Below are 27,193 nucleotides of genomic sequence, written 5' to 3' on the forward strand. Positions count from 1 at the left end.
TTGTAGCAATGTGATAGAAAAGAAAAAACCCATTTTCTGAGAAGAAATTCAAGCCGACTGCAGAAATTTGCATAAGTAACCAGGAGCAGAATGTTAATCCCCAAGACAATAGGGAAAATGTCTCGAGGGCATGTCAGAAGTCTTCAGAGCAGCCCCTCCCATCACAGGCCCAGAGGCCTAGGAGAAAATGGTGTCCTGGGCTGGTCCCAGAATTCCTGTTCCATGCTGTCTGCAGCCTAGGGACATGGTGCCCTGCGTCCCAGCCACTCCAGTCTTGGCTAAAGGGGCCAATGTAGAGCTCCGGAAATGGCTTCAGAGGGTGCAAGCCCCAAACCTTGGCAGTTTCCACGTGGTGTTGAGCCTGGGAGTGCACATAAATCAAGAATTGGGGTTTGGGAACCTCTGCCTAGATTTCAGAAGATGTATGGAAATGCCCGGATGTCCAGACAGAAGTTTGCTACAGGGGCAGGGTGCTCATGAAGAACCTCTGCTAAGGCAGTGCAGACGGGAAATGTGGGGTCAGAACCCCTACACAGAGTCCCTATTGGGACACGGCCTAGTGGAGCTGTGAGAAGAGGGCCACTGTCCTCCCGACCCCATAATGGTAGATACACTGACAGTTTGCACCATGTGCCTGGAAAAGTCGCTGACACTCAACACCAGCCCATGAAAGCAGCCAGGATGGAGGCTGTACCCTGCAAAGTCACAGGGGTGGAACTACCCACGACCATGGGAATTCACCTCTTGGATCAGCGTGACCTGGATATGAGACACAGATTCAAAGGAGATCATTTTGGAGCTTTAAGATTTGACTGCTCTGCTGGATTTCAGACTTGCATGGGGCCTGTAGACCCTTTGTTTTGGCCAATTTCTTTCATTTGGAATGGTCGTATTTACCCAATGCCTGTACCTCCATTGTATCTAGGAAGTAACTAACTTGCTTTTGATTTTACAGACCCATAGACAGAAGGGACTTGCCTTGTTTCAGATGAGACTTTGAACTGTGGACTTTTGAGTTAATGCTGAAATAAGACTTTGGGGGACTGTTGGGAAGGCATGATTGGTTTTGAAATGTGAAGACATGAGGTTTGGGAGGGGCCACGGGCAGAATGATATGGTTTGGCTCTGTGTCCCCACTCAAATCTCATCTTGAATTGTATTCCCATAATTCCTATGTGTTATAGGAGGGATCTAGTGGGAGATAATTGAATCATGGGGGCAGTTCCCCCATACTGTTCTCATGGTAGTGAATACGTCTCATGAGATCTTATGGTTTGATAAGGGGAAACCCCTTTCACTTGGCTCTCATTCTCTCTCTTGCCACCACCATGTGAGATGTGCCTTTCACCTTCTGCTATGATTGTGAGGCCTCCCCAGCCATGTGGAACTGTAAGACCAATAAACCTCTTTCTTTTGTAAATTGTCCTGTCTTGGGTATGTGTTTATCAGCAATGTGAATATGGACTAATATATGTATTGCATTGGAAGTTAGGGCAAAATGTGTTTGGGGCTTTCTGCTGCTAAGAAGCTTAATGTTAGTGGGTCTATGCCCCTCAACATTTCCTGAGCACCCTGTATAGCACATGGAGACTATAGAAAGAATGAAGCTCCCCTTCTCGTGCTCAGGGCCTTGCAATCTAGAAAGCATATGAGGAAAAAGAAAGTCGAGCAAGCCCCTGATATCATCCATCTGTGACTGACAGATTCATCTGAGCAGTTCTTAAATCTCATTTTCAGCCGTTTCCCTTCTAGGTAAGGCAGAAGTTTTCCACGGGTCAAGAGAGAAAGGGGAGCAAGTATAAAATCTCACAAAATCAGACAGATCTGGTTGAGTTCCAGCTCTGCTGGGTCACCTTGAGGCGGTCACTTCTTTGAGCCTCAGTTTCTTTGTGGGTACAATGGGGAAAATCATCATTCCAAGCTGCCAGAGTTGTTCTGAAGACAAAACGAGACTAAGTTTGTAGAGTGTGCACAGAGTACCTGGCTCACAGTAAATGCTAAGTGGCTAGAGAAGGGTCATTCCTTTGGGCCTGAAAAAGCATCTTTGAAGGGTGTGTGGGGCTGACTAGGCAGGTCCCACTTGGGGTAACAGAAGAAAAGCCAGCTTTTCTAGCCCTAGGAGGAGCTGGCCTCAGAGGCCCTGGCTGTCTCCTCCCCACCCTGGTGTGGATGTTCTACAAAGGGCAAGAGGCCAGGCCCACTTGTTCTGTCCCAGAAATGCTACAACAGCTGGCCCTGCCCAGCCTTCACTGCAGGGTCAATGCCTCCTCTGCCAGGCCCAGTGGACAGACCTCAAGGAACCGGGCCTTGGGGCCTTTCAGTCTCTCTGCAGGCATTCACCTTGGGCAGCATTAGGAGAAAGGAGGAGACATCCTCTCATCATGGGCCTTTGAGAAGCCATGCAAGCTGCCCATATGAGCATCACCTGCACATGCAAAAAGGACCCTTGCTCTTAAAAAAGTTTACATCGATAAATGTGTGCCATGGCAGTTTGCTGCACCTACTAACCCATCACCTAGGTAGTAAGCCCCACATGCATTAGCTATTTATCCTGATGCTCTCTCGACCTTTGAGAAGCCACGCAAGCTACCCATATGAGCATTACCTGCACATGCAAAGACGACCCTTGCTCCTAAAAAAGTTTACATAGATAAACGTATGCCATGGCGGTTTGCTGCACCTACCAACCCATCACCTAGGTAGTAAGCCCCACATGCATTAGCTATTTATACTGATGCTCTCCCTCCTGCTATCCCCCACAACAGGCCCCGGTGTGTATTGTTTTCCTCCCTGTGTCCATGTGTTCTCATTGTTCAGCTCCCACTTATAAGCAAGAACATGCGGTGTTTGGTTTTCTGTCCCTGTATTAGTTTGCTGAGGATAATGGCTTCCAGCTCCATCCATGTCCCTGCAAAGGACATGATTTCAGTCCTTCTTATGGCTGCATAGTATTCCATGGTGCATATGTCCTGCATATATATCCTGGAACTTAAATAAAATAAGATTAGAAAAAAAAAGTACCAAGTTCCCAAGAGTCATTAGTCCAAACTTCATGTTGTCTTCATATTTCTACAAAAAGTAGTATTACCAACTCTCTTTTTTAATTAATAAAATGCACTCTCTCAAATTAAAAAAATTAAGTTTTAAAAAAGGTGAGTGGATTCTCTTGCATTATCTCAGCAGCAGAAAACCAGCCCTTGGAATCCTCACGGGCCTCCCTCTCTTCACTGGGCACTTCCAGGCTGTTTATTTCCCTGAGTTCTCACAACAACACCATAGGCTGGTACTATTATCATCTCCACCTCACAGAGGAAGAAGACGAGGCCCTGGGAGATCACTCAGCTGATACCTGGAAGACTAAATCCCAGATCTGTCTGATCCCAAAGCCCTCTCTTTTTAAAAAATATGCTCCAAATTATTTTATTTTTTAACTTTTAATTGACAAAAGTTCTATATATTTGTGGTTTAGACATGTTTTGAAATCCATAAACACTATGGAATGGCTAAATCAGGCTAAATAACATGCATTGCCTTGCTTACTTTTTTTGTGGCGAGAACACTTAAAATCATTCTCTTAGCGATTTTCAAGTACACATGATTGCATTGCATGTTATTGCCTATGTCACCACACCGTGCAATAGATCTCCTGAACTCATTCCACCTGTGGCATTGACATCTTATATCCTTTGACCCAATCTCTCCAACACTGCCCACCCAAGCCCTGGGAACCACCATTCTACTCTCTGCTTCTGTGAGTTTGACTTTTCAAGATTCTACATACAGGATAAGTGAGATCACGTGGTATTTGTCTTTCTGTGCAGTGCCTGGCTGCTGCTCACTTTCGTCTTCCCAGTAGACTGCCATCATCTTCACCAAGAGGAGAGGTGGTGTAAATGAGCCTGGAGCCAAACACTCTTATCTTACCTGTCTCTCTGCTCTCCACAGGCCCAATGTCCAAACGGATTTCACTGCTTGACACTCACTGACCTGCCTGCCCTGCTTACATACCATTCTCCTTCCACCTCTCAGGTCCTGCCAGACTTCAGGGTCACATTGCCATCTGCTCACATGGCCTCTACTATGTTCATCTGAATGGAAGCAGTGACAGCTTTAAATGGCACTAGTTCCTTGGGAATCTGACTAACGGAGCATCCTGGTTCACATAGGCCAGTGGGAGCAGCAGGACCCAGGGTCCTGGGGGAATGGGTAAACATGCAGGGCTGTGTCAGGCAGGAAACCAGGAGGGGCGGCTGACCTCGGTGGACTAACAGGAGATGGCAGGCCACCACAGCACGCCTTCCTGGATAATGTGTGGGACACAGTGGCCTTGGCTTTGGGGCAAAGCCACTGTGAGGGAGGGGCTGTCTTCATTCCTCATGCTTCCCTCAGCGATTTTTCAGGGCTTTGAGTTGAGCTGTAAAACTAAGAATGATCAGGCAAAAATAAAGTAAGTTACAGACATCAGTGCCAACGTGCTTAAGGCTGAAGTGTACTGATGTCTACAACTTACTTTGAAGTGTATCAAAAAATTAAATAGAATGCATGGATGGGGGCTAGAAAGGTTTGTAGTGAAGGTGACATAGTGAAACACCTATAGTAGATAGAGTCCAGGGGGTGGGCATGTGGGGGTTCCCTGTGCAGGCAGAACCAACCCACAAGACAGCAGAAGGAATACTCTCATCCCACAGTGGCAACTGGAGGCCTCACTGGAAGAGATGTGTTCACGACACTTCTCAGGAATCCTTTGGTGAGAAGACTATGCTTTGTGCCCAGTACCTCATGCTTGCATCAGTGTGGGGAAACTGAGGAAACTCCTACCCTGCCAGGTGATGTCAGAAACCAAAACCAACGTTTAGTCTCAGATCAGGAAAACTGAGTTTTCTGGGATCAGTTGTCTCCTCCTTGATGTCCCCTTGAAGACTAAAAACACCTCTGAACTCCTGATATTATCCATCTGTGATTCACAGATTCATCTGAGCAGTTGTTAAGCTTCATTTTCAGCTGTTTCCCTTCTGGGCCAGGTAGAAGTCTTCCACGAGTCAAGAGAGAAAGGGGAACAAGTATGAGAAGACAGAAGTTTGCATTCCTCCAACCTCACCTTGCACAAACCTATGGATTAATTTTATATTCTGTCTCTGAGGTATTTACTAAAGAGGTCTCTATCTGTTATTTATTTTCCTCATCTGTCTTTCTTAGGGAATATTTTCTTTAAAGCTCCAAACAGGTGACAGGGCTGGAGAAGAAGGACAATTATCACAGTACTCACCATCCCAGGCAGGAGCTTAACTCTGAGATGACAACCACATGCTACAATATGCACTTAATGAGCACCTACTCTGTGTTACGCAGTTTGCAAGCCATCATAGGAGAGGTAGAGCTGAATAAAATGTTCACGTTCTGGAAAGATTGGTCAAGTGTAGCTTGGATTAACCCCCAGGAATGTTAACCATATGCTTGCTTAGAATGACATTCACCCAACCCTTTTCCCCCATGCACTTCCACAGCCTTGGGATATCCTAATGCACTGTCATCTATAACCTTGGAGATGTGCAGTTTCTCCCTTCCAGGTGATTTATGATATAAAAATCTTCTCATGACCACAGGTAAATCATCTCTTATCTCTGGGCTTTGTCTCCTCCACAGGACATTTTAAAGACTAATTCCTGGGCTTTGCCAGCTTTTATTAATCAGACACATACAACTGCTAATAGGAACTTCCTGTCAGCACAACATGGCCCATGTTGGTGGGTCATAAGGGGGAAAATAAAAGGGATTATTGATAGCAAAAAAAAAAAAAAAAAAAAAAAAAAGGAAGACAGTGATTTTACTAGACACTCTCATTTTACGGCTGATGGAACTCTGGCACAAGGAGGTACAGTGACAGTTCAAGGTCGGTGGTGGAGCTGGGTTTCCTGATTCTTAGCCTGGGAGTTTCAAACCATGCAACAATGCCTCCTGGGATGAGCAGTGGGACATGAAGGACCGAGATGGGTACAGCATAGGAGGCTGAGCAGCATCCACTTGCCTCTACTGTTTGGAACGTCACTGAGACCCTAAGCAAGGAGGCAGAGCTATGTTTGGCCTCTGTGTGAACATTATGCAGGACTCAGCACTCGCCCTGTAGGGCTTTCCAGTGCTTGGCTTGCATATGAGAAGTGAGAGAAATGGAACATGAGATTCACACACCAATGAGTTTTCAGAGAAGGACATCAAGCGTCACAATCCCAGCCAACTAAGAGGTATCAAAGACCCGTTATCTTGCTGCTCACAGAAGAAATTCCTGCTCTCTTACAAAGTTGTGCTAGATCAGAAATCATCAGAACACACTGCATCTGCAAAGCACACTTCTTCCCAACTACGCAGGAGTTGCAGGAACCAGTCATAGCAACTTAATAACAAGAGCTGCTCTGTAGCCCTTTTGTTGCTCAGAGCTCTTTCACACACATCTGCCTATCTGATGCTTTCTGAAGCCATTTGAGGTGGACAGAGTAGGGTTTATTAACATGGAAGCCCAGAGAGGTTATGTGACCTGCCCAAGGACACAAAATTAGTGAGACAGGACCTGATTCCATGTCTGGTCTAACCTCTTCATTTCATAGATAAGCAAATAGACGCAAAGGGGTGGAAAAGTGGCAAATGTTTCAACTGGAGGTTCTCGGTCCTGGTCCAGTTCTCCACCAGCTGTGGCCTTGGGTGAGCCATATCCTCTCTCTGGCACTCAGGTACTCATCAACAAAAGAAGAAGTTGGACCTACATACTGGCTCTTAAACTTATTAAAATAGCAAATAAATGAGCTTTATGGAGTTCTTTGCCAAATATCATCATGAGTATAATTTTACTCTATGTGTAAGAAACAAATTTAGTGTCAGAATACAAAACCATGGAAATTATGAAATATGAAATCACCACCACTGACACATGACTTTACGAATAAAATTGAGCTGATGAATTAAGCATGAATAAGGGTATCTCCCTTAATATTAATTGGCTACTTGAACATTCTATATATCATGTTCAAGACTAGCAGATAAAGTAAATGCTGAGGGTTAATATTTTTATGACAGTTACAGAAAACAGATAATTATGAAATATTTTAAATCACAGCCTTTTAAATCTGTAACATTTTAAATCCATTTTAAGGAAGATAGAAAATTCTCCCAGATGCTAGAAATGAGAAGTCAAAACTGAAGTTGAGGAGGAGGAGGAATAGACCTAGCAACCCATAGGGACATCTCAGCAAATAGAAGTCTGAGAGGCTGAGGTTTCATTCCTTCCCAATGGTAGAGTTAAGATTGCATGCTGTGGGTATGAACAAAAGCTAATTAGGCTTACTGAAAAGAGCTGGGAGCTAGAAAGGATTGTCCCATAGTGAGCCAGAAGTTAGAAACTCTACCCCTCAGCTTGCCATGAAAGCGCCAGATATGGGTATGATTACACACTGCTCTTGCAATATGGGCATCCAAGTTCAAAATGTAACTTAAAAATTACCATCCTACAATTCCATACCCAGCTAAACTACCACTCAAGTGAAATAAATGTCTTTCCAAAAATACACAGACTAAGAGAGCTTAGTTACTCCAGGCCCTTGCTCAAAGAACTGCTAAAGGATTAACTCCAAAAAGAAGAAAATGTAATCCTGCAGAAAGGAATGAAAACAATGAGGAGCAAAGAAATCAGTGAAGCATGTTGTGAAATACAAGTATCAACTCTTAAGAAGTAATAAGGCAGAATCAAAAAGTAAATATCACAGGGATGATGAGAGCATGGGATTTGGAGCGGAATTTGTGTGCTAGAGTATTTTTTCTTATTCAGAAAGAGGACAAATATAGTTAACAGCCACACTGACTGAGTTGGCACCACATCTCCTATCTCTGCACTGCACTCAGGGATAGACCCTTTCTTCCCAACCCAGTGATGCTGCATGTACAGCTATCACAGCCTCCCACAGCACTTCACAGATGGACTTTAGTTGCAGTCCTTTCTTCCAAAGACAACTGTAGCCATGGTTCTGGTCCTGACTCTTCAGTGGGCATTCTTAGAACTCTGCTGTTTCATTCTTAGGAAGGAAACCCACAAGGGCTGTCAGCGTGCCTTCAGGGCACCAGGAGTGAATGCTCCATTTCCAGCACCCGGCACAATTGGAGCTCCAGTTTCTACACACCCTCCTGCATCTTGGGCCTTTTTTCCTATAAAGCACTACTATCCAATAGAACGTTCTATGATGATAGACATGTTCTATATATGTGCTCTCTGATATGGTGGCCACTAGCCACAGATGGGCATTGAGCATGGGAAATTTGACTAGTGAAACAGAGGAACTGAGTTGTAAATTTTATTTAATTTCAATTTAAATAGACAGATGTGGTTTATGGCTATTGTATGGCACAATGTAGTTCTACAAAGTGGAAATCGCTGAAGGGATCCATTCCATTCCCTTTGCAGGAAGCTCTGAGGTGATCCTCTCTCTCTCTCTCCCCCCTGGAGTGGGAGTGAGGGCAGGTGGGTGGCCCCAACACCCAGGAATTTCTTCTTGCCTGGACTACTTGGCTTCCTCTGACCACAAGCCCTCACTGGTTTGTCTGACAGGCCTCAGCCTGCCTTCAGTGCGCTCTTAGACCAGTGCTCCTCAAATTTTCATGTGTATAAAAACCACCAGTGGTGTTGCTAAAATGCAGGTTCTGATTGCAGGCTTGGGATGGGGCCTGAGGGAGTCAGCACGTCTGACAAGTGCCCAAATAAGGCTGGTGCTAGGCCTGGAGACACTTTGAGTAGTAATAAGGTTTTAGAGACAGAAGCTCCTCTGAAAAGGCTACATACTGTATGATTCCAACTATGTGATATTCTGGAAAAGGCAACACTATGGAGGTAGGGAAAAGATCAGTTAAGGGGAAGGGAGGGCTGAACAGGCAGAGCACAGGGGATTTCTAGGGCAGGAAAACTACCCCGTGTGATACTGCAATAGTGGGTGCGTGTCATTACACATTCACTGGAGCTACAACATTGCACATTTGGAGGTACCTCCAAACCCATAGGAGGTACAACACCAAGAGAGAACTCCAATGTCAACTATGGACTTTAATTAATAATAATATATCAATATTGGCCCCTTGATTGTAGCAAATGTACCACCCAAATGCAAGATGTTCCTAATACGGGAAATGGGCATTGGGAGGAGGTGTGGGGTGTATATGGGAGCTTTCTGTACTTTCTGCTCCATTTTTCTGTAAACTTAAAACAGCTAAAATCAATAAAAATCTATTAATCTAAAAAGCTATACTTAATCTGCAAAATTTAATGTGCAATTTTGGGGAGGGGGGTTAAAGATCCTCCCCCACTTAAAAACTCCTGTCTGAGAAAACAGGAAATGTGTCTTCCTCATCCTCCCCACCTAACCTCCACCCCACTCCCACAGTGCCCAGGGAATATCTAGCAAGAATGGATACTTGGTAAATTTCTCCTGATTAATTTAAAAAGCAAAGCCTGGCATCATGTCTGGCATAGAGTAGGTACTCAACAAATACTTGGTGGATGAATAAACATGAGGTGGGAATTCCAACAAAACAGCCTGAGAATACCTGAAGACAGGCACTCAGTTGTTCCTCTTTTGTGCTGGCACAGCTCAGCTCATGACTCTCCAAGGTTCTCACCAGCCCCTGCCATGGCAACATCTCTCCTCTATGAGACAGCAAAATTCTCAAGGGTTAAAACACCACCATTTCATCCCTGTACTCTCACTGCTTGGCTGGGCCTTGCACACAGTACGTGCACCTTGAATGTTTGCTGACATCTCTTTGAAGTGACTCCACTGTCTCCTTCCTGTGTTGATCCTCTTGAACTTCTGGAGGTAGCCAGACAAACTCACACAATGGCACTAGCTCCAGCCACAACTGCCCATAGGCTGTAACATCACAGCTGCCAGACCCCCATGACATTGCAAAGCCTTCTCCATCCTCAGTCAGGTTCTTCCTTGCCATACTCCTCAAAACTCAAGGTCATTTGATAGCAGCCTCCTTTTCCTCAAAACTGGTTGTATTCTCCAAATTCATTCTATTCGCTTGCCCTTTCTAAACAGCTAATATGTGCTTTTTTACCTAACCTTACCAAATCTGCATGGAGGAAGGAGATGAGTAAAGGATAAGGCTCTCTCCTCTAGAAGCTTACGAGAGATAAAACTGAGGCTCAGAGAGGGTGAGCCTCCTGCCTAATGTCACATAGTGGAGAATGAAGAGCAGGCATTCACATGCTGCTCTGAAAACTCATACTCTTCATTGATGAGCTTTGCTGAGCCTCTCTCTTATCTGAGTAATCTTCTGAAATTACAGCTCTCTTCATGCCATTCATCTCTTGCTCAAAAACATTCAACAGCTCTCTCCAGACCAATGAATGAAATCTGAACTCTTTGGCTTGGCAGTCAAGGTTCTTAATGAAGGGGCTTCAGTCTACTGACTTCATCTTATTTCTTATGATTCCCTATCACAAAGTCTATCCTGTGGCTACACTGAACTACAGACCATTTCCTGCATATGCAGACTTTCCACCTCTGATCTTTGCTTCTTTCTGAGAAGACTTTTCTTCCTAATCCTGCAGAGATCAAATCAAAGACTGTCTGTTTCAGCAGGGCAGGGTAGCTCACACCTGTAATCCCAGCACTTTGGGAGGCTGAGACGGGCAGATCACTTGAGGTCAGGAGTTTGAGACAAGCCTGGCCAACATGGTGAAACCCTGTCTGTACTAAAAATACAAAAATTAGCCAGATGTGGTGGCGCATAGCTGTAATCCCAGTTGCTCAGGAGGCTGAGGCAGGAGAATCACTTGAACCCGGGAGACAGAGGTTGCAGTGAGCCGAGATCACGCCACTGTACTCCAGCCTGGGTGACAGAGTGAGACTCCATCTCAAAAAAGAAAAAAAAATAAAAGACTGTGTGTTTCATAAAGTCTTTTCCAGGACATGTGACTGAAAATAATGTTGTTCTTCTCTGATTGTCTATGTTCCTTTATCTGAATCACTATATGGCATCCACCATCCATCCATCCATCCATCCATCCATCTATCCATCCATCCATCCATCCATCCATCCATCCATCCATCCATCCATCATCCATTTATCATCCATCATCCATTCATTAACCATCCATCCATTCATCATCCATCCATGCATCTATCTATCCATCTGCCCATTCATTATCCATTTATCATCCATCTATCATCTGTGCATCCTTCCTTCCTTCCATCCATCCATCCGTCCATCCATCCATCCATCCGTCTGTCTGCCCATCCATCCGTCCAACTGTCCATACATTCATCCAGTGCTGACTGGGAGCCTCTCATACACCAGGCTCTGTGTCAGGTGCTGAGAAGTTCACAGTGGATAAAATAGACAAATTCTTTGCTCACATGGAGGTCACTTTATTAATGGGGATACTAACAATGAACACATCAACAAATAAGCATGAGATTACTTCAGACAGCCATCAGCCCTGTGAATAAAATAAAACAAGGGCTTTGTTAGGTCATAAGGTCTAGGGAGGGATTTTTTTTTTTTTTTTTTGAGATGGAGTCTTGCTCTTGTTGCCCAGGCTGGAATGCAGTGGCATGATCTTGGCCTCCCTGGTTTAAGCAATTCTCCGCTTTCATCCTCCCCAGTAGCTAGGACTACAGGCACACGCCATCACGCCCGGCTAATTTTTGTATTTTTAGTAGAGATAGGGCTTCACCATATTGGTCAGGCTGGTCCTGAATTCCTGACCTCAGTGATCCACCTGCCTTGACCTCCCAAAGTGCTGGAATTACAGGCATGAGCCACCACACCCAGCCTAGTGAGGGACGTTTGAGCTCATCTGTTCAGAGGTGACCTGACTTTGGAGCTGAGATCTGCAGGATGACAGGGAGCCAGCCACAGGAATATCTGAGGGGAGAGTGATCCAGACAGAAGTCAGAGCCCTGCAATAGAATTGATCCTGGAATGCCCAAGGCTGTATGGGACAGGGACCAGGCCACGGAGGGCTCCTTGACCATGGCCATGGGGAGCAGTCTTGATTTGAATCCTGAAGCAAGAGGATGCAGCCATGGGGTGGTGAGCAAGGGAGTCAATCTCTACTTCTGGTCACACCAGAGTAACAGGGATCAGCCCAGCCCTCCTGCCATAGCAACTATTAAAGCAGACAAAATATAGGAAACCACCATTTTCAGGTAGTAGACAACATGCAGGACTAGACTGCAATCCTGAGAGATCGGAACCCCTGAGAGGGTTTGCCCAGCCTGCTGCCTGGTCACAACTTCCTGACCACCATGCAGAGAGATGAGTCTGAGCATAGCATGCAGTCTCCCTGGGCAGAGGAGGCAGTGCCAGAGTGAGGACAGTGGGAACAGCTGGAATCCACAGTGGGAGTGCTGGAAAGGGAGCTGTGCACAGAGAGGACCCAGAAGTCCGTGTGGAGGCTCTCCATGAGGCTGGGCTGAGGGCTGGCTAGGTGGGACCGCTCAAGGCTCACCAGAGAGCATTGCTACAGAGGTGAGTGGAATAGAGACCCTGGAGTCTAGATGCTGATGGCAGGGGGAGGGAGGCAAGGGGATGGAGGCTCCCACCCTGCTACAGTGGAGAGATCTGGTCAACCCCAAGTTTTCATGCTTGGCACCCAGTTGAGACACAGAAAGACCTCACCATAGGAGCAAGAACCATGTCCTAGGGCAGGGTATCTCAACCTCGGCACTACAGACATCTGGGACCTGATTTTTTTTTTTGTCATGGGGGCTGCCCTGTGCATTGTAAGATGTTTAGCAGCACCCCAGGCTCTACCCGCTACATGCTGGTAACATCCCCCAATTGTAACCATCAAAAAATGTTCCTAGACATTACAAATGTCTCCTGGGAGGTAAAGCTTCTTCAGTTGAGACCCATGCTCTAGAGTCAGAACGACTTTACACCCATCCTAATTAAGTCTAAAGCCAAGCCCTGATGAGATTTATAGAGGAGGCAGAGCTTGGAATCCTATCAAGTCCTATTGAGTTAGAGGGGCTTGGGAACAGTCCAGATTTCTACAGACCTGCACTAAGAAAACAAAGTTGAGCCTACACAAGGTTAAGGTGGTCATCTAGTAATTAAACTATGTAGTATAAAAGATTTTAAAGAAGCTACTATAAATATATAATATAAATGCATTCAAATAATTAAAGGAAAATACATTCAAAGAACAATGCCAGAAGGTTGTATGATCCAGGATCCCTTTTAACAAGCTCCCTTGGTCTGCCATGTGAGAAAGGGAGCAGCGGTGATCAAGAGGAGATAGAAGCCCACCTTGGAGGTGATTTGATTCTATTCTATTCACTCGGAGGAGGCCAACTTGTGCCTCAGTTGTTCAGGCTGCACTTAACTTAGTATGCTCAACCTTGGTAGATACTCTCAAAGTGGGAGACTGACAAACTAAAGCAGATACGTGAAGAAAGAAGAATCAAATTATAGAATGAATGAATGTCTCAACATTGGGAACCAGGTGAGTGGAATGTTGTCCCAAAGTAGAGGTGACAGGCCTCCCTCTCAGAGGGGCCAACTGGAGGCTGACCAGGTTACCACAGAGAAGATTCCTGTGCTGAATGGAGATTAAAGCTGCCCAAGGCTAAGATTCTAGGATTCTTGCAAAGTTGTCACATAGGTTTGGGATGCTCAGAGACTCCAGAGCTGGATTGCCAGCCCAGGACTGGGCAGGGATAGAGAGAGGTCAGGAAAATCAGACACGACACAGTTTCAGCACTGTATCCCTCACACAGCCAAGTCAGACTCACCTGGGTTCAGCTGCTGGCTGTGCAAGCTTTAGCCCCTCAGAGCCTCAGTCCCCTTATTGGTAAAACCTTTAAGACATAGGCTTTAAAATTCTCATGAATTTTAAAATTCAATACATCCAGATGATGTATAAAGACCTCAGGTACTATCTTACAGGTCAAGAGAATTTTACCTATATATAGCATTTAGCTCCTATGTCTAAAGTATAATAATTTTCAACTATTTGCTGATTGGATAAATTAAAAGACAAGTTTCTAAAGCACAGTACCTGGCATAGAGTCAGCAATCAATCAATGATAACTAGCATCAGTAGTTTTATGAGTACCCAAGCAGCGTTTCAACCTCCAGGACTGTGGATCATAAGACACTGCTGAAACAGCCAGGAATGAAACAAGAAAAGAATAAACATACACTACCTTTAAGCGTGCATGATGTTAGATCAGTGATGAGTCTCTAATTACTGAGGAATTTACCCTCTGACTGGAAGTAGTACACCTCTCAGGTCAGTTCCAACCCCAGCACCGCCCGGCACCACTGTTGTCATTGGCTTAATCATGTGTCTGTATCAAGAGACTGTCATTTCCTTGAAGATAAGAGCCATGTGTGACCATCTGATTTTACATTCTAGTGCTTGGTATTAGGAACAATGAACCTAACTCAGAAACAAATACATTGAAAGGAAACCTTCAGGGATTTTCAGTCTCAAGTAGTGGCCCCCACCTCAATGAGGCTTGCAATATTTTCAAAACCGTATATAATGTCTCTACGTTGATGTCAATATGGACATTTTGGTTTGAAAGTCCAACAGCCAGAAGGCCCAGTTTTCTTTGGGTCCTTGCTTAGAATCAGAGTACACTGCCACCAGGTGGCAGCAATTCCATGGTAATATCTGTGAGGTTCAGCAGGTAGGGTCTTGAACTGGGGTCTTGTTTTCCCTGATTCATCCTTTTGCGGGGTGGGGAGACAGGGAAGATTTAGTGTTCTGAGGTGCTCTCACAGTGTGGGCATCTTTTATCCCAACTCCAGAGTTTGGACGCCTTAGCCTCAGGCTCCAGTTCCCTGCACAGAAGAGGTGGATCTGGGGAACTGGTGCACCAGTGCCCTGGGAAAGCAGACTCCGCCATTTGGATCTGTGACAGGCCTTTCTGTTCTTGCCCTGAAAACACACACTTGAAACACAATGAAGGGTGAGAGGAGCAGGAATCTGGGGCAAGAACAATGTGATTTCTCGCAACATCCCCTCAGCTCCCCAAAGACTGAAAAGACAGAAAGTAAAATTTTGAGGGGAAAAAAATGGAGTGGAAGCACTTCACACTTCAGAGAGAACACGGGGCTGACAGTGAAGACAAACAAATGTTTAGAAAGTTATAACAGACCACGGAATGCAAATTGCTGGGGGACAAAAGCGGCAAGCTGCTGTGTCGCTTCAAGTTCTTGACGAGAAAATTTATTGGATCCACAATAAAGGTCCTCGGTTCCAAGTTCAAAGCACCCCCCGCTCCTGCCCCTTGGGCTGTGGGGCCCTGACTCGTCCTGCCCAGAGCTGGCAAGGTGGAGGCAAAAATGAGGACCGCCGCCAGTGTTCCAGAGCTCTTCTGGCTCCCAGGCCCTGGGCTGGGTGCCAGAAGGGAGAAGTGGAGGTGCTCTGGGCCTCATGTGCACACTTGCCCCACTGCCTCCCTGTGTGGCTGATATTCTTACCCACAATGCACAGGTGAGAACCTGGAGCCCAGAGAGGTCAAGGGGCAGGCTGTTGGTCACCATCTGGCCAGTGGCAGCAGAGTGACTCCCATTTCCTCGCCTCCACACCAGATCCCACTACACCAAGAATACCTCTTTCTGAAGAGCACACCCACAAATGCAACCATAACGCAAAATAACACAGGCTGTACTAGAAATTGTTCTTCCTTCTGTCTTTCCTTCCTTCCTTTGTTCACTTGTTTGGTCCTTCCTTCGACTCATTCAAAAAATATCTCCTGAGCCCTTCCTGTGCTGCAGGGACTGTTCCAGGTCTGGAGATTGAACAGGGCAGGTAACAGATAAATTCTCCACCTGCATGGGGCATACATCCTAGTGGGTGGAGAACGGTGATGCAAAATGAATGGTGTCTGCGATGGTGATGAGTGCAAGCTGGGAGGACAGATGAGATGCGCCAGGAGCACAGCGGGTGGTGGTGCGATTTTAAATAAGGTAGGTGGGACCTTCATTGTGACTGCACTGATTGGGTACACACCCTGTTTGACTTTCAAACAATTTTCACAGTTCTCTCTCTTGATCAGTGGAGAAGGTATTCTCCCCACTTTTGCATAAAGAGCAGGAAAGTAAAATGGCTCCCAAGGCTCCAAAGAAGGAGTAGAAATGACTTGCTGTGCCGTCTCAGCCCTCAGGTTTCCCGACTGAGCTCTTTTCACCCTTTCTGGCTTTACTGGCCGGGAGGGAGGACGAATGGGGCCACCATGAAGGCAGCCACAGCCACCCAGCTCAACACTTTATCAGCCTTCATGCAGAATCCCTGCTGCCCACATGTGGAGGGGCAGGAGCACCCTCCCAGGGAACGTCCTTGTATAAGGCTGGAAGCTGGAGTCCAGAGCTTTGTACCAGTCAGACGCCCTGTGTCCCCTTAAGAAATGTAAATGACACAGCAAACAGGCGTGTCTGAGCCCCTTGTAATCCTGAGGGAAGGGGAGCTGGGAATCAGTCTGGAATTAATGGAGATCCTGGATCATGGAGGGGCCACAGGGCTAAACTGGGGCTCCTCATCGCTCTGGTGGGGATGTGGGCAGAAGAGTATCCTCTGGGGTGGGAAGGTGCCAGGGGACTCTCCTCTTCCTGCTGACCTGCACATGCCCACCTGTCCTGGCCCAGGCCCAGGCTTCATGAACCCCATACATGTTTGCAGAGAAGTAAACTCTGCTGATAACATGCCATCCCCACGGTTATTACTGGAGCACGATGGCAGCCTGGCCCTTCACGGAGCCACAAGAGACAAGGCAATTTTGGGGTTCTAACGCAAGGTGCACCAGCTAACAGCCCTCCTGACTTTCCTAGTGGACCTTCCCAGGAAGTTCCTAGAAAGGCAAGAGAGGGAAAGTGATGGTATAAATGCAGCCACTCTATTTTATTTACTTATTTATTTATTTTTGAGACGGAGTCTCGCTCTGTCCCTCAGGCTGGAGCGTAGCGGCGTTATCTTGGCTCCCTGCAACCTCCACCTCCCAGGTTCAAGCAATTCTCCTGCCTCAGCCTCCAGAGTAGCTGGGATTACAGGTGTGTGCCACCACACCTGGCTAATTTTTATATTTTTAGTAGAGACAGAGTTTCACCATGTTGGCCAGGCTGGTCTCAAACTCCTGACTTCAAGTGATCCACCTGCCTCAGCCTCCCAAAGTGCTGAGATTACAGGGGTGAGCCACTGTGTCCAGCCTAAATGCAGTCACTTTAAGCCCACTCTAATGTATAAAAGGCACAAGTTGTTCACAGGCTCTGGTACTCAGATGATTACCAACAACAATTTGCTACTCCTTCTCAACAGATTGTAAGAATGGAGGAGAACTTCTGGTCTCATCCAACCCCACTTCCCTCTTCTTCTAGGGAGGGAACCCCAGAAGAGGTGAGACTCCACCCTTTCCCATCAGACTGTATGCTCCCTGGGGACAAGGAGGCTCTTACTCATTCTACATGCTGAGTAGCTGGCACAGGCAGGGCTGCAATAACTACCAGTGGAACAAATTAAGGAATGGTTGCTGGGCTCTGGTGATAGATGAATGGGACACATGATTGTTGTAATCCCTGCCATCCTGGAGCCCATTGACTAGGAAGGACTCCCCACCAAGTGCTCATTTCACCCCCTCCTGGCCCTCAGTCCACCTGAGCTCACCCTCATCCTCCAAGGGACTAGATGGAGCAGCCCTGGGGACCAACGGGGCTCAGAGGCTGGAGACCTGAATGTGTCCTGGAGCTCAGCCTGAGGCCCAGCCTTCTGACTCCCCACAGGCTTCTCTTCCTCCCCTAATCATCTCTCCTTCCTATTTCCTATTTCTCCACTTGTGGGAGAGATTTTACTGGCTATAGAGTCACCCCTTTAATTTCTCATAGCTGCAAGAGGCCTGAATACTGCAACTGCTGGATTATCCCAAAGAAACAAAGGTGCCCATGCTCCCAGACTAGCCCATCAGCCAGGCCTAGGGACACTATCTGAGAACTTTTCTTCGTGGTGCAATTTGAAGTGCAGGATCATTTCTAGAAGTACGGGAAAACTAAGGATCATTTTCAGAAAACAAACAAATAATCTGGACTTGCTAAGAGGACAACACTACAAAGAGACACAAGATGGAAACTTTCACTGACTTCCTGACAAAATACTTACAGTTGACCCCTCTTCCTAATCTACTCTCCCTAACTTTGGGAGCTGTGCCTCAGTTGTCTGTAGGGTGACCATGTGGCTATGGAAGTCCTAAGACTAGCTTAGGATGTTTCTCTACTCCCACAGCACTGTGCCTCAGATGTTGGCCAGCCACCTTCTACCTGCGCTACATTTGTCATGTCCATGTTTGTTTTAATATTTTTTTAACATTTGCCTTTAAATTAGCCTCACTTTTAATCATATATATGACATATATGTGTATGTATGTATGTAAAGGTTGAATATGTCTAATCTGAAAATCTGAAATGCTCCAATGAGCTCCAATGCTCATTGAAGCATTTCCTTTGAGAGCCATGTCGGCACACAGAAAGTTTCAAACTTTGGAGCGTTTAGGGACACTCAACCTGTGTATATATGTATGTATGTATATATGTGTGTGTATGAGATTATACATATCATATATATAGTCTCATTCTAGCAATAATAGCAATAAAGCCATGATTTTGATATGGTTTATGTCCCAGTTTTATTCTTAATGCCTATTAACATACATACATAATTCAAAAAAAATATTCCTCCATGACTGGGCCAACAAACTTGACCTTCAAGGCCATCGGCTGGGGCAGCCAGGTGCAACCTATGATTGAGGGAGGAGGGGACATGGCCCCATAGAGGCTAGGGGCCTTACTCAAGGTCATATCACCACTGGCAGAGAGCAGGAATGGAAACCAGTGCTTCTTGTTTCTTCATGGGCTAGGTATTCACAAATGGGGACAGTTGGAATCAGGCCACATTGGGCTTCTTCCTGCAGCATACCCCAGCTGCCAAAACACACCAACATACATGGGGTTTTGTTTTCCTTTCCCTCTTGGGGTTGCTATCCTTATTTATGCCACAGAAAATCAGCAGTTGCTTTTTGGGGACATAGTTGCTTTTGGGACACACACCAACACACATACATGTGTCCTAGCCATCACTGACAGAGAATCAAAAAACATTACAGCTCACGGATTTGGTGACCTGGAGGTTATTAGACTTTTTGTTAAAGAGAACCTTCTCGTGAAAAATGAAAATAGCCCTTACTCCTATCATTCAACAAACATTTAAGGAACACCTACTGTGTACCAGGCATTGAGCTCATCAGGGACTGAGGATACAATGGTAGGAAGGGCAGATACAGACCTTGCTTCCAAGCTGCCTTCTCAGCCAGTGGCCACCCTGTGGAAAATTGTCAATGCCTACAATAATCTCTGACACAGAGTAGGCACTCAGAAAATACCTGTTCAACAAGTAAATGGACATTGAACAAATAAAGATCACACACAACTATATACACACATAAATATCTTACAGTAAATATATATGTAGGTGCTTTGGAAAAGAAGTATGGGGTGCTGGGGGTGGTGCATGGTGGGCAGTCAGAAAAGACTTGCCTGAGGAAGTGATGTTTAAACTGAGTCCTAAAGGATGAGTGGGCTGGGCACGGTGGATCACGCCTGTAATCCTAGCACTTTGGGAGGCCAAGGTGGGTGGATCACGAGGTCAGGAGTTCGAGACCAGCCTGGCCAACATGGCAAAACCCCATCTCTACTAAAAAAAAAAAAAAAAAAAATACAAAAATTAGCCAGGTGTGGTGGCGTACTCGTGTAATCCCAGCTACTCGGGAGGCTGAGGTAGGAGAATTGCTTGAACCTGGGAGGCGGAGGTTGCAGTGAGCCGAGATCACACCACTGCACTCCAGCCTAGATGACAGAACAAGACCCCATCTCAAAAAAAAAAAAAAAGGATGAGTGGATGGTTGGTCAGTCAAGGTGGGGAAGGAGGGTCTGGGGAAGAAAGAAGGAGTGTTTCCAGCAGAGAAACAGCATGTGTGAAGGCCCTGGGGTAGAAAGGCCATGTCTATTGGATGTCCAGAGAGGAGGTCAATACCTGGAATGAGCTGAAAGAGAGGGAGAGTGGTAGAGGATGCAGCCAGGAGGCAGCGCACAGAGGACAGTGGGGACCCCACCATTTGGATCTTACTCCAAAGACCACAGGGAATCCCAGGAAGATTTAAGCAAAAGAGGCGCCCATCGGATTTACATTTCAAAAAGATCCCTCTGTTGCTGGGTGGGGAGTGGCCTAGATGGTCAAGGAGCCATTTCTGGATGACTAGTTAGGGGGCTACTACAGTTTTCAAGTGGGAGATGGTGGTAGCCTGGACTAGGCTGGTGGCAGCAGGGGTGGAGAGCAACAAGGACGGACTCGGGGATCAGGTGGAGTGGGGCCCATCAGCCCCTGTTCACACGCCCCTGAGGGTACTCCAGTGCACTGTCAGCAAACTTTCTAGAAAGAGCCAAGTGGTAAACACTTGAGATTTTGCAGGCCTGTAGGAAAGAGTCAACAAGGCAGAATGCGTGGACCTCATAAAAACACACCGACCAGTGGTTTGTAGAATATGTTCTCCAAAACTGCTCCTTCAACTGAGCCTTTGCCATCAGAGATCAGGAACTGGCAAAGCCAACAGTTGAAGCTAATTTCCTTCTTCCCAGGGATTCTGCCTACAATTCAGAATGCCATGCAGGTGCCTAGTGGTATCCTCAGCCTCAAGGCCCTGCAAGGCATAGCAAACTGAGACAAAAATGAGCTAACTTCCCATTCTGCCCACCGTGATGAGGGGCCTCTGAGCTGCGCTAACCATCCCCCAACAAACGCTTCCCCCGCAAGCTCCCCTAACAGGAGGTGGCTGGAAGCCACAGATCGCAGACTTGAAACTTCTTGCAAGCCTCATTTCCTATTTGGAAACCGTACTGATTCCATGTGTTCTGTGTTTTAATAGAAAAAAGAGTGCCTGCTCGCTTGCTCAAATGTCTTTAAGTTACTTCACACACTAGAATGACCTAGAGGCCTTTAAAAGATACTGACACATGCGACCCACATCTGGAGAGTTCATTTTAATTGGTCTGGGTTGTGCTCTGGGAATTAGGGTTTTCAAAAGCTCCCCAAGAACTTCTGACATGTAGTTGAGGTTGAGAACCACCAGGCTTGTGAGATGTTCTGTTTTTATCTGTTTAATGTAGTCCGGGGCACACCACCATGTACCCACTTAGAGAACCTTAGGCACAATTACTACTCACCATTCAGAACAACCAATGCCTTACCAAAGACAACTGATAGCATAGCCAGTTTCTCCAACTCTTTTTTTTTACTATGAGCTACTCCCACAAAGAAAATCAATCACGAACAAAGACCCAGTTTCTCTCACCGAGATGCACTACTGCAGAGATCTGTGATTTGGGGTAGAATTTTTTTTTTAATTTTTAATTAACTTCTAACTGAAATTTAGTATTTGTTTCAATTTTAGATGCAGGCAACGAACTGCAGTCCTGTTAGCAATAGAAGATATTTTCATATCATGGTATAGCTATCTTGAAATGTCACTTATGCTCATTACTGCTTTCAAATCACAGTAGTCATCAGACTTGCTACTGGATCTGGCTATGTAATGTCCTTGTTTTAAAATGTGCATCTATTACCATGTCAGAAATTTGCCTTTTTAAAATGTTTGGGTAACATATTTTAAAATATTTGTTTTCCTACATATTTAATTTATGCATTTAAAATTATTCTGGGAAAGAGTCCACAGGCTTTCCACTGTTCAACCAGCTGTTGAATCTCAGTGGCCGGTGGCAGGGGCTCTGCAGAAGGCTTCCCAGTGGTGGTGGGTGATGCTGCACATTAAGCAAGCGACTCTTACCTGTGGGTCGGAGAGCCGGGAGAGGTCAGGGTACAAGTAGAACTTGATGCCCTCTGAGGCCCCGGGCAACGTGACCCCTCGTATCAGGAGGATCAGCAGCATGATGTAGGGGAATGTCGCGGTCACATATACAACCTGTGTACAAGAGGAGAGGAGATAATCAAGAAAGGGATGAGAGCAATGGGATTACTTCACTCAGCACAACATCCTCTGGGTGCATCTGTGTTGTCGCATGTTGCACCAGGACCCTCTCTCCCAAGGCTGAGTAGCATTCCCCCACGTGCATAGACCACATTTGCTTGATCCATTCATCTATACAAGCCAGTCACAGAAGGACAAATACTGCATGACTCCACTCATGTGAGGTACCTAAAAGAGTCAAATTCATAGAATCAAAGAGTGGGATGGCAGTTGTGGGGAACTGGGAGGGGGGAAATGGGGCATCACTAATCAAGAGGTATAAAGTTTCAGTAGTGAGATGCATCAGCTCTAGACACCTGCTGGACAGCATTGCACCTACAGTCAACAACAATGCATTTGATACTTACAAATATGTTAAGAGGGCAGATCTCATGTTAAGTGTTCTTACCACAATAAATAAAATTAAAAAGGAAAAGGAAGCAGGGGTGACAGGAGTGGGCCACAGAGGGGGTAAAGGAAAGAAGGGCTTCCTGGTGCATCGAGAAGTAACCCCTAACATGGCCTGTCCTCCTGCCTCATACCTCACCAAAGGCTAGGTCTTTCAGTGCTATCTACTGAGTGCCTGTGATGTGCTTGAGAGTGGTGCTTGTTGAATTTTTTTGACCACAACACAGAAAGAAATATATATCACAATCCAGCAAACATAGAGCTGAAAAGGAAGTTTCACAAAATAACATGTGTGATACATGCTAATATTTTCTATTATATTCTTTTTTTAAATAAGCTGGTCATGATCTTCTAAATCTACTTTAGAATTCACTGTTGGGTCAATACCCACATTTTTAAAGCCACAGCTATTACTGAAAGTTAAGTATTCATAGTTAAAGAGAGACTAGTATAGCACAGGATAGTATAGGCTAGACTAACGTAGGATAGGATAGGATGGTATAGCATAGCATAGCATAGCATAGCATAGCATAGCATAGCACAGGATAGGATAGGATAGGATAGCACAGGATAACATAGCATAGGACAGGACAGGACAGGACAGGACATGACAGGATAGGATAGGATAAAATAATGAAGGTGAGAAGAGGGGAGGGAAAGGAAGAAAAGGGCAGAAAACTTTGGGGGCAGAAAAAACTCAGTGCCCGCCTGGAAACATTTGGGCTTGGTCCATTTGGAGGCAGGCAATTGGACCCAATGAACCCGACAGACCCTTTTAGCTAGTGGATTCTGGATAAGCATCAAGACAGTGAAAGACACAAACCTCCTTTGAGCTTCCTTGCACAAGAGTGGCCTAGAAGGAGGCATCAAGGCCCGCAGGGACTGTAGGAGTTCCCGTCCCAGGGGCTGCTTGTGGCGCCGGCCACACCCCTTAACTGAGGTCCCTGCAGGACTCAGTGTCCTGCCAGTTCTGACTTTTCTCTTTTGTCACATTCACTCCTCCAATCACTTGGTTCTGTCCTCTCAGCGGGGCCTGCCTTCTCCATCTGTTCAGGTCAGCAACTTGTCAATATTTGGAGTCTGGGGACACTTCTGAGAATCTGAGGACCTTCCCTCCAAATGTGCTCAGATGCAGATATGCATGCAAGATTTGGTTCAGAGACTCCAATTTCCCAGATAAAGAATCTATGCCCTGAGACTTCCAGCTTTCTAAGTTAGCCTCTCCCTCCTATTCAACCCAGGGTTTCTTTGACCAGTGCTTCAGTCCTCCACCCATTTGTTCATTCATGTATTCCTTTATTGACTCAGTTCATCCACCTACTCACTCACTCACTCACTCTCATGCACCAAGAACTGAACTAGGTCCTGGAAGGTAAAAATAAGGCTGAATCACAGGAGGGGAATTTCTGCTTCAAGCGACTTCCAGTTGGTAGTAAAGAAAGACTTACAGACAGGAGGTCATGCCTCATGTCATCAGGGGAGCAAAAAGAATGGAAGAGCACAGAGAGAGTGAGTCCCTCACTGCAAGAGCAGTCCAGAAGGGCTTCTCCAAAGAAGTGTCAGCCCATAAAGGATGATAAGGAATTCATTATTTGGAAAATGTGGATGGAAGGAGGAAGGGAACAAGACATCCTCACTCCATGCCCAGCCCTTTACACATGATAATAACAATGGCTGCATTTACTTAGCACTTCCACACACGAAGCATTCAACAAGAATGAGTAGGCATGATTACCTTCTTTTTACACATGACAAAGGTCAGAGAAGTTACTCATAACTTGCCCAGGATTGCCCAGTGAATGAACGACAACCAGATATGGGGGTCATGGCAAGTCCTGCCTGACTCCAAGGTCACACATTCAACCACCAGGCTACCTATGTACGCAATCTGCAACCCTCATGACAGCCATGCAAACCCTGTGTTATTTTCCCATTTTAGAGATGAGATTTTCAGAAAAGTCAAGTCATTCCATTTGTAAATGACAAAGCAGAGATTTTAAACCCAGTCCTCAAAAATAGGAAATTAGAACCAGCAAAGGTTGGTGATAGTGGGTCCTGTGGACACACCCTGAAAGGCTGGATTATTTTATTCAGACAATGTCTCTATTCTGCAATGATGGCAACCTCCCCAGCCCACTCATGGCCCCTGCACCACCAATTTCTGCATCCCTGTTTCCAAATCATCCATCAGCTCAATTGACATGTCACATAATCAACACAATCTCTTGCTATCATATGCAATGTAATCCAGAAAAGGTGCAGATCAAATATATTATAAAAGAGCAGAAATCAATATTAATATTAATAAAAATAAGACGCCAGTAATCAATAAGGCTTGATGGTTTCTGCAGAGAGCTAAAAGTGCTATAAAATCTCCAGTTTCACTTAGCTTTGTACGCAGCTTCTACGATGGATCTTCGGCATTTCATATACATTCTTGATTCATTTCCTTCAAAATTACCGCCCCCCCCCACGCCAAAGCCAATCAGCTTAAGTCTATAAAACATCAGGTTGAGGCTAATAACCCATTGCTTTCATTTAGTAATTTCCACTTTTGTCTCTGTTGTGTGGCAGAAGATTAATTATCCAGAATGTCCAGGAGCTGACCTGTTCCAGATACATAATATTTGGAACTCAGCTATCTTAATTCCCAATGCTCGCAAAATTTAAGGAAAAGAACATTACCATGTAAAACATAAGAACAACTCAAAAATCATAAAAATTTGTCCTTCACCTGTGGGACCACTTTGATGTGACTATGCTTGCTGGTTATGCTATGTCCAGTCTATACTGGGTAGACTGAGCCAGTGGGGTGTCATTAAGAGGGTCACTTATAACCTGGCCAAACGTACCCTCACTGTTCCCAGGCACCATGTACAGAAGACTGCTCCTCAATTACTACAGTGACATGGTTTATTAAGTGGCTGATGACAATTTTGAAGCAATTCCATTGTTTAGAGTTCTGATTGGATGCTCTGCTTCTACATTATATTTAGGAGAACTACATTCCCTCCACTGGTATTCGCACCTTCATTTTTACACTTCTTTTATAAAACCATAAACCAAGGGAAATGAAACCAAGGGAAATAAAATATTCAGATGAATTGCCCAAAGACCACAGTGCAGACAAAGAGTTAGGCTGCCAAAATGAAACCACTGGCTGGCAGGCATTAGCCCAGAAAAAATCATTTGTAAGCTGAGGTTTGAGAGCCTTGAGTCAGGGTACAAAAGGTGGCTTAGAGGCATCATTATGTAAGGCACACAAGCGGAGAGTGGTATGAAGGTTGAAATTCAATGCTGAGGATAGCCTGTGTCTATAGCTCTTTTAAAGCCACTTTAAAAAGTGGCTCTGTAAAAGCTACTTCTAATCTGTTTCTACCCTTGGCCACGCCAGACACTTGGACATCATCTTTCACTTTTCCTGAGAACAGCTGTGAATTGTCAAAACCATACAGATTCTTGTCATCAAGAGACTGCACATAAGTGACACACATACTGCCACTCTTCCCTCTTGTGCCTTGTCAGACATCACTAATAGATCACAGCATTCTTTGCAGCTAAGCTTGGATGCAGCCTCAGAACCCTCCACACAGCACTCCAGGCAGCCTGCCATGATCAGCTGGGATGAAACCCATCTATCTGCTACCCTTGGTCTAGTCCAAGTTTCATTTATGCTTTCTCAGACTCTCCTGCAGGTCAACAGAATGGTAAGACCCAGGTCTAGTCCTTGGGGAAGGAATTTATGCACATGAGCATCTAGGAATGAAACTCCTGGGATCATGACACCACATAATGAGGGTCACACAAGAAAAGGAGGCTATGGAGACAAGTTGGGAAGGTGCTTCCAGGGTCTCTGGGAAGGGACCCAGCCTTCTCCTGTCTGTGAACATGGGCTGGAGCTGCGTCCCCAAAGATAAGCAGGAATGGGAGAGGTTGGGTCAGGCAGGGAAGATGTGGAACTAGCCAAGGACGTAGAAATAGGCAGAGGGTATTGCCTGCCCCCTCGTATATCCAGGAATCTCCAGGTTGTCACTCAGGTGTGCTCAGAGTTAGGTCCACCTCTCTTCTCAGCTTCCCCCACATTCAATCAGTGATCAGGTCTTGACAACTAGATCTCCAACTACCTTCTGAAGTTACCACCCCTTTTCACCCCCATTGCTGGTGCCATTCATCACCTTTCTTCTTGGTCACTGACAGCCTATACTGTCCATACTGCAGCTGGAGTTACAAAAATAATAATCCTGCATGTCTCTTTCCTGTTCCTGAGTCTAACCTCCTTAGCCTTGCATTCAAAGGTTGTGGGATATGATGAAAGGGTTGGGCTTAGAGTCGGATAACACTGGTTCAGTCCTGGCTTTGCCCGGGCTTGCCGTGTGACTTGGCCAGTCTCCACCCTTCCCCAGACTACCAGGTTCCCTGCTGTTGGGGAACGTGCCAGGCCTCTTAGGCCTCCTTGCCTTTTCTCAGTCTCTCTTTGTCCACAGAGTCCATCCCCAGCTCCTCGGCCACCCAAGACGTTCGTCCTGTGTGTGTCTGAGTCCCCACAGGCGGAGGGTTCCTCCAAGTCAGGGCCCTGCCCTTCAGTTGAGAACTCATTGTCCTTTCTATCTTAAAGGTCTGGAAGCTGAGGCTCAGAGTGGTCCATTTAAAATGTCTGTCTTGCTACAGAAGCCACCCTCTTAGCCTCATAAACCACACTATCTGCCCAGATGTTGCTGAGAGGATGA

At 45.8% G+C, this 27,193-nt stretch overlaps 1 protein-coding gene across 2 annotated transcripts in view; it reads right to left on the minus strand.

The window, feature by feature from the left end:
- SLC6A11 (solute carrier family 6 member 11) overlaps positions 1–27,193 on the minus strand; it is a 123,015-nt gene that overhangs the window by 42,725 nt on the left and 53,097 nt on the right. For both annotated transcript variants that reach the window (XM_055259806.2, XM_055259805.2), the window contains one exon: positions 21,879–22,013. In XM_055259806.2, the coding sequence (XP_055115781.1) occupies positions 21,879–22,013 (135 nt within the window). The remainder of the gene's footprint in view (positions 1–21,878; positions 22,014–27,193) is intronic.

Source organism: Symphalangus syndactylus, chromosome 21, assembly GCF_028878055.3.
Source record: "Symphalangus syndactylus isolate Jambi chromosome 21, NHGRI_mSymSyn1-v2.1_pri, whole genome shotgun sequence".
NCBI classification, from domain to species: domain Eukaryota; kingdom Metazoa; phylum Chordata; class Mammalia; order Primates; family Hylobatidae; genus Symphalangus; species Symphalangus syndactylus.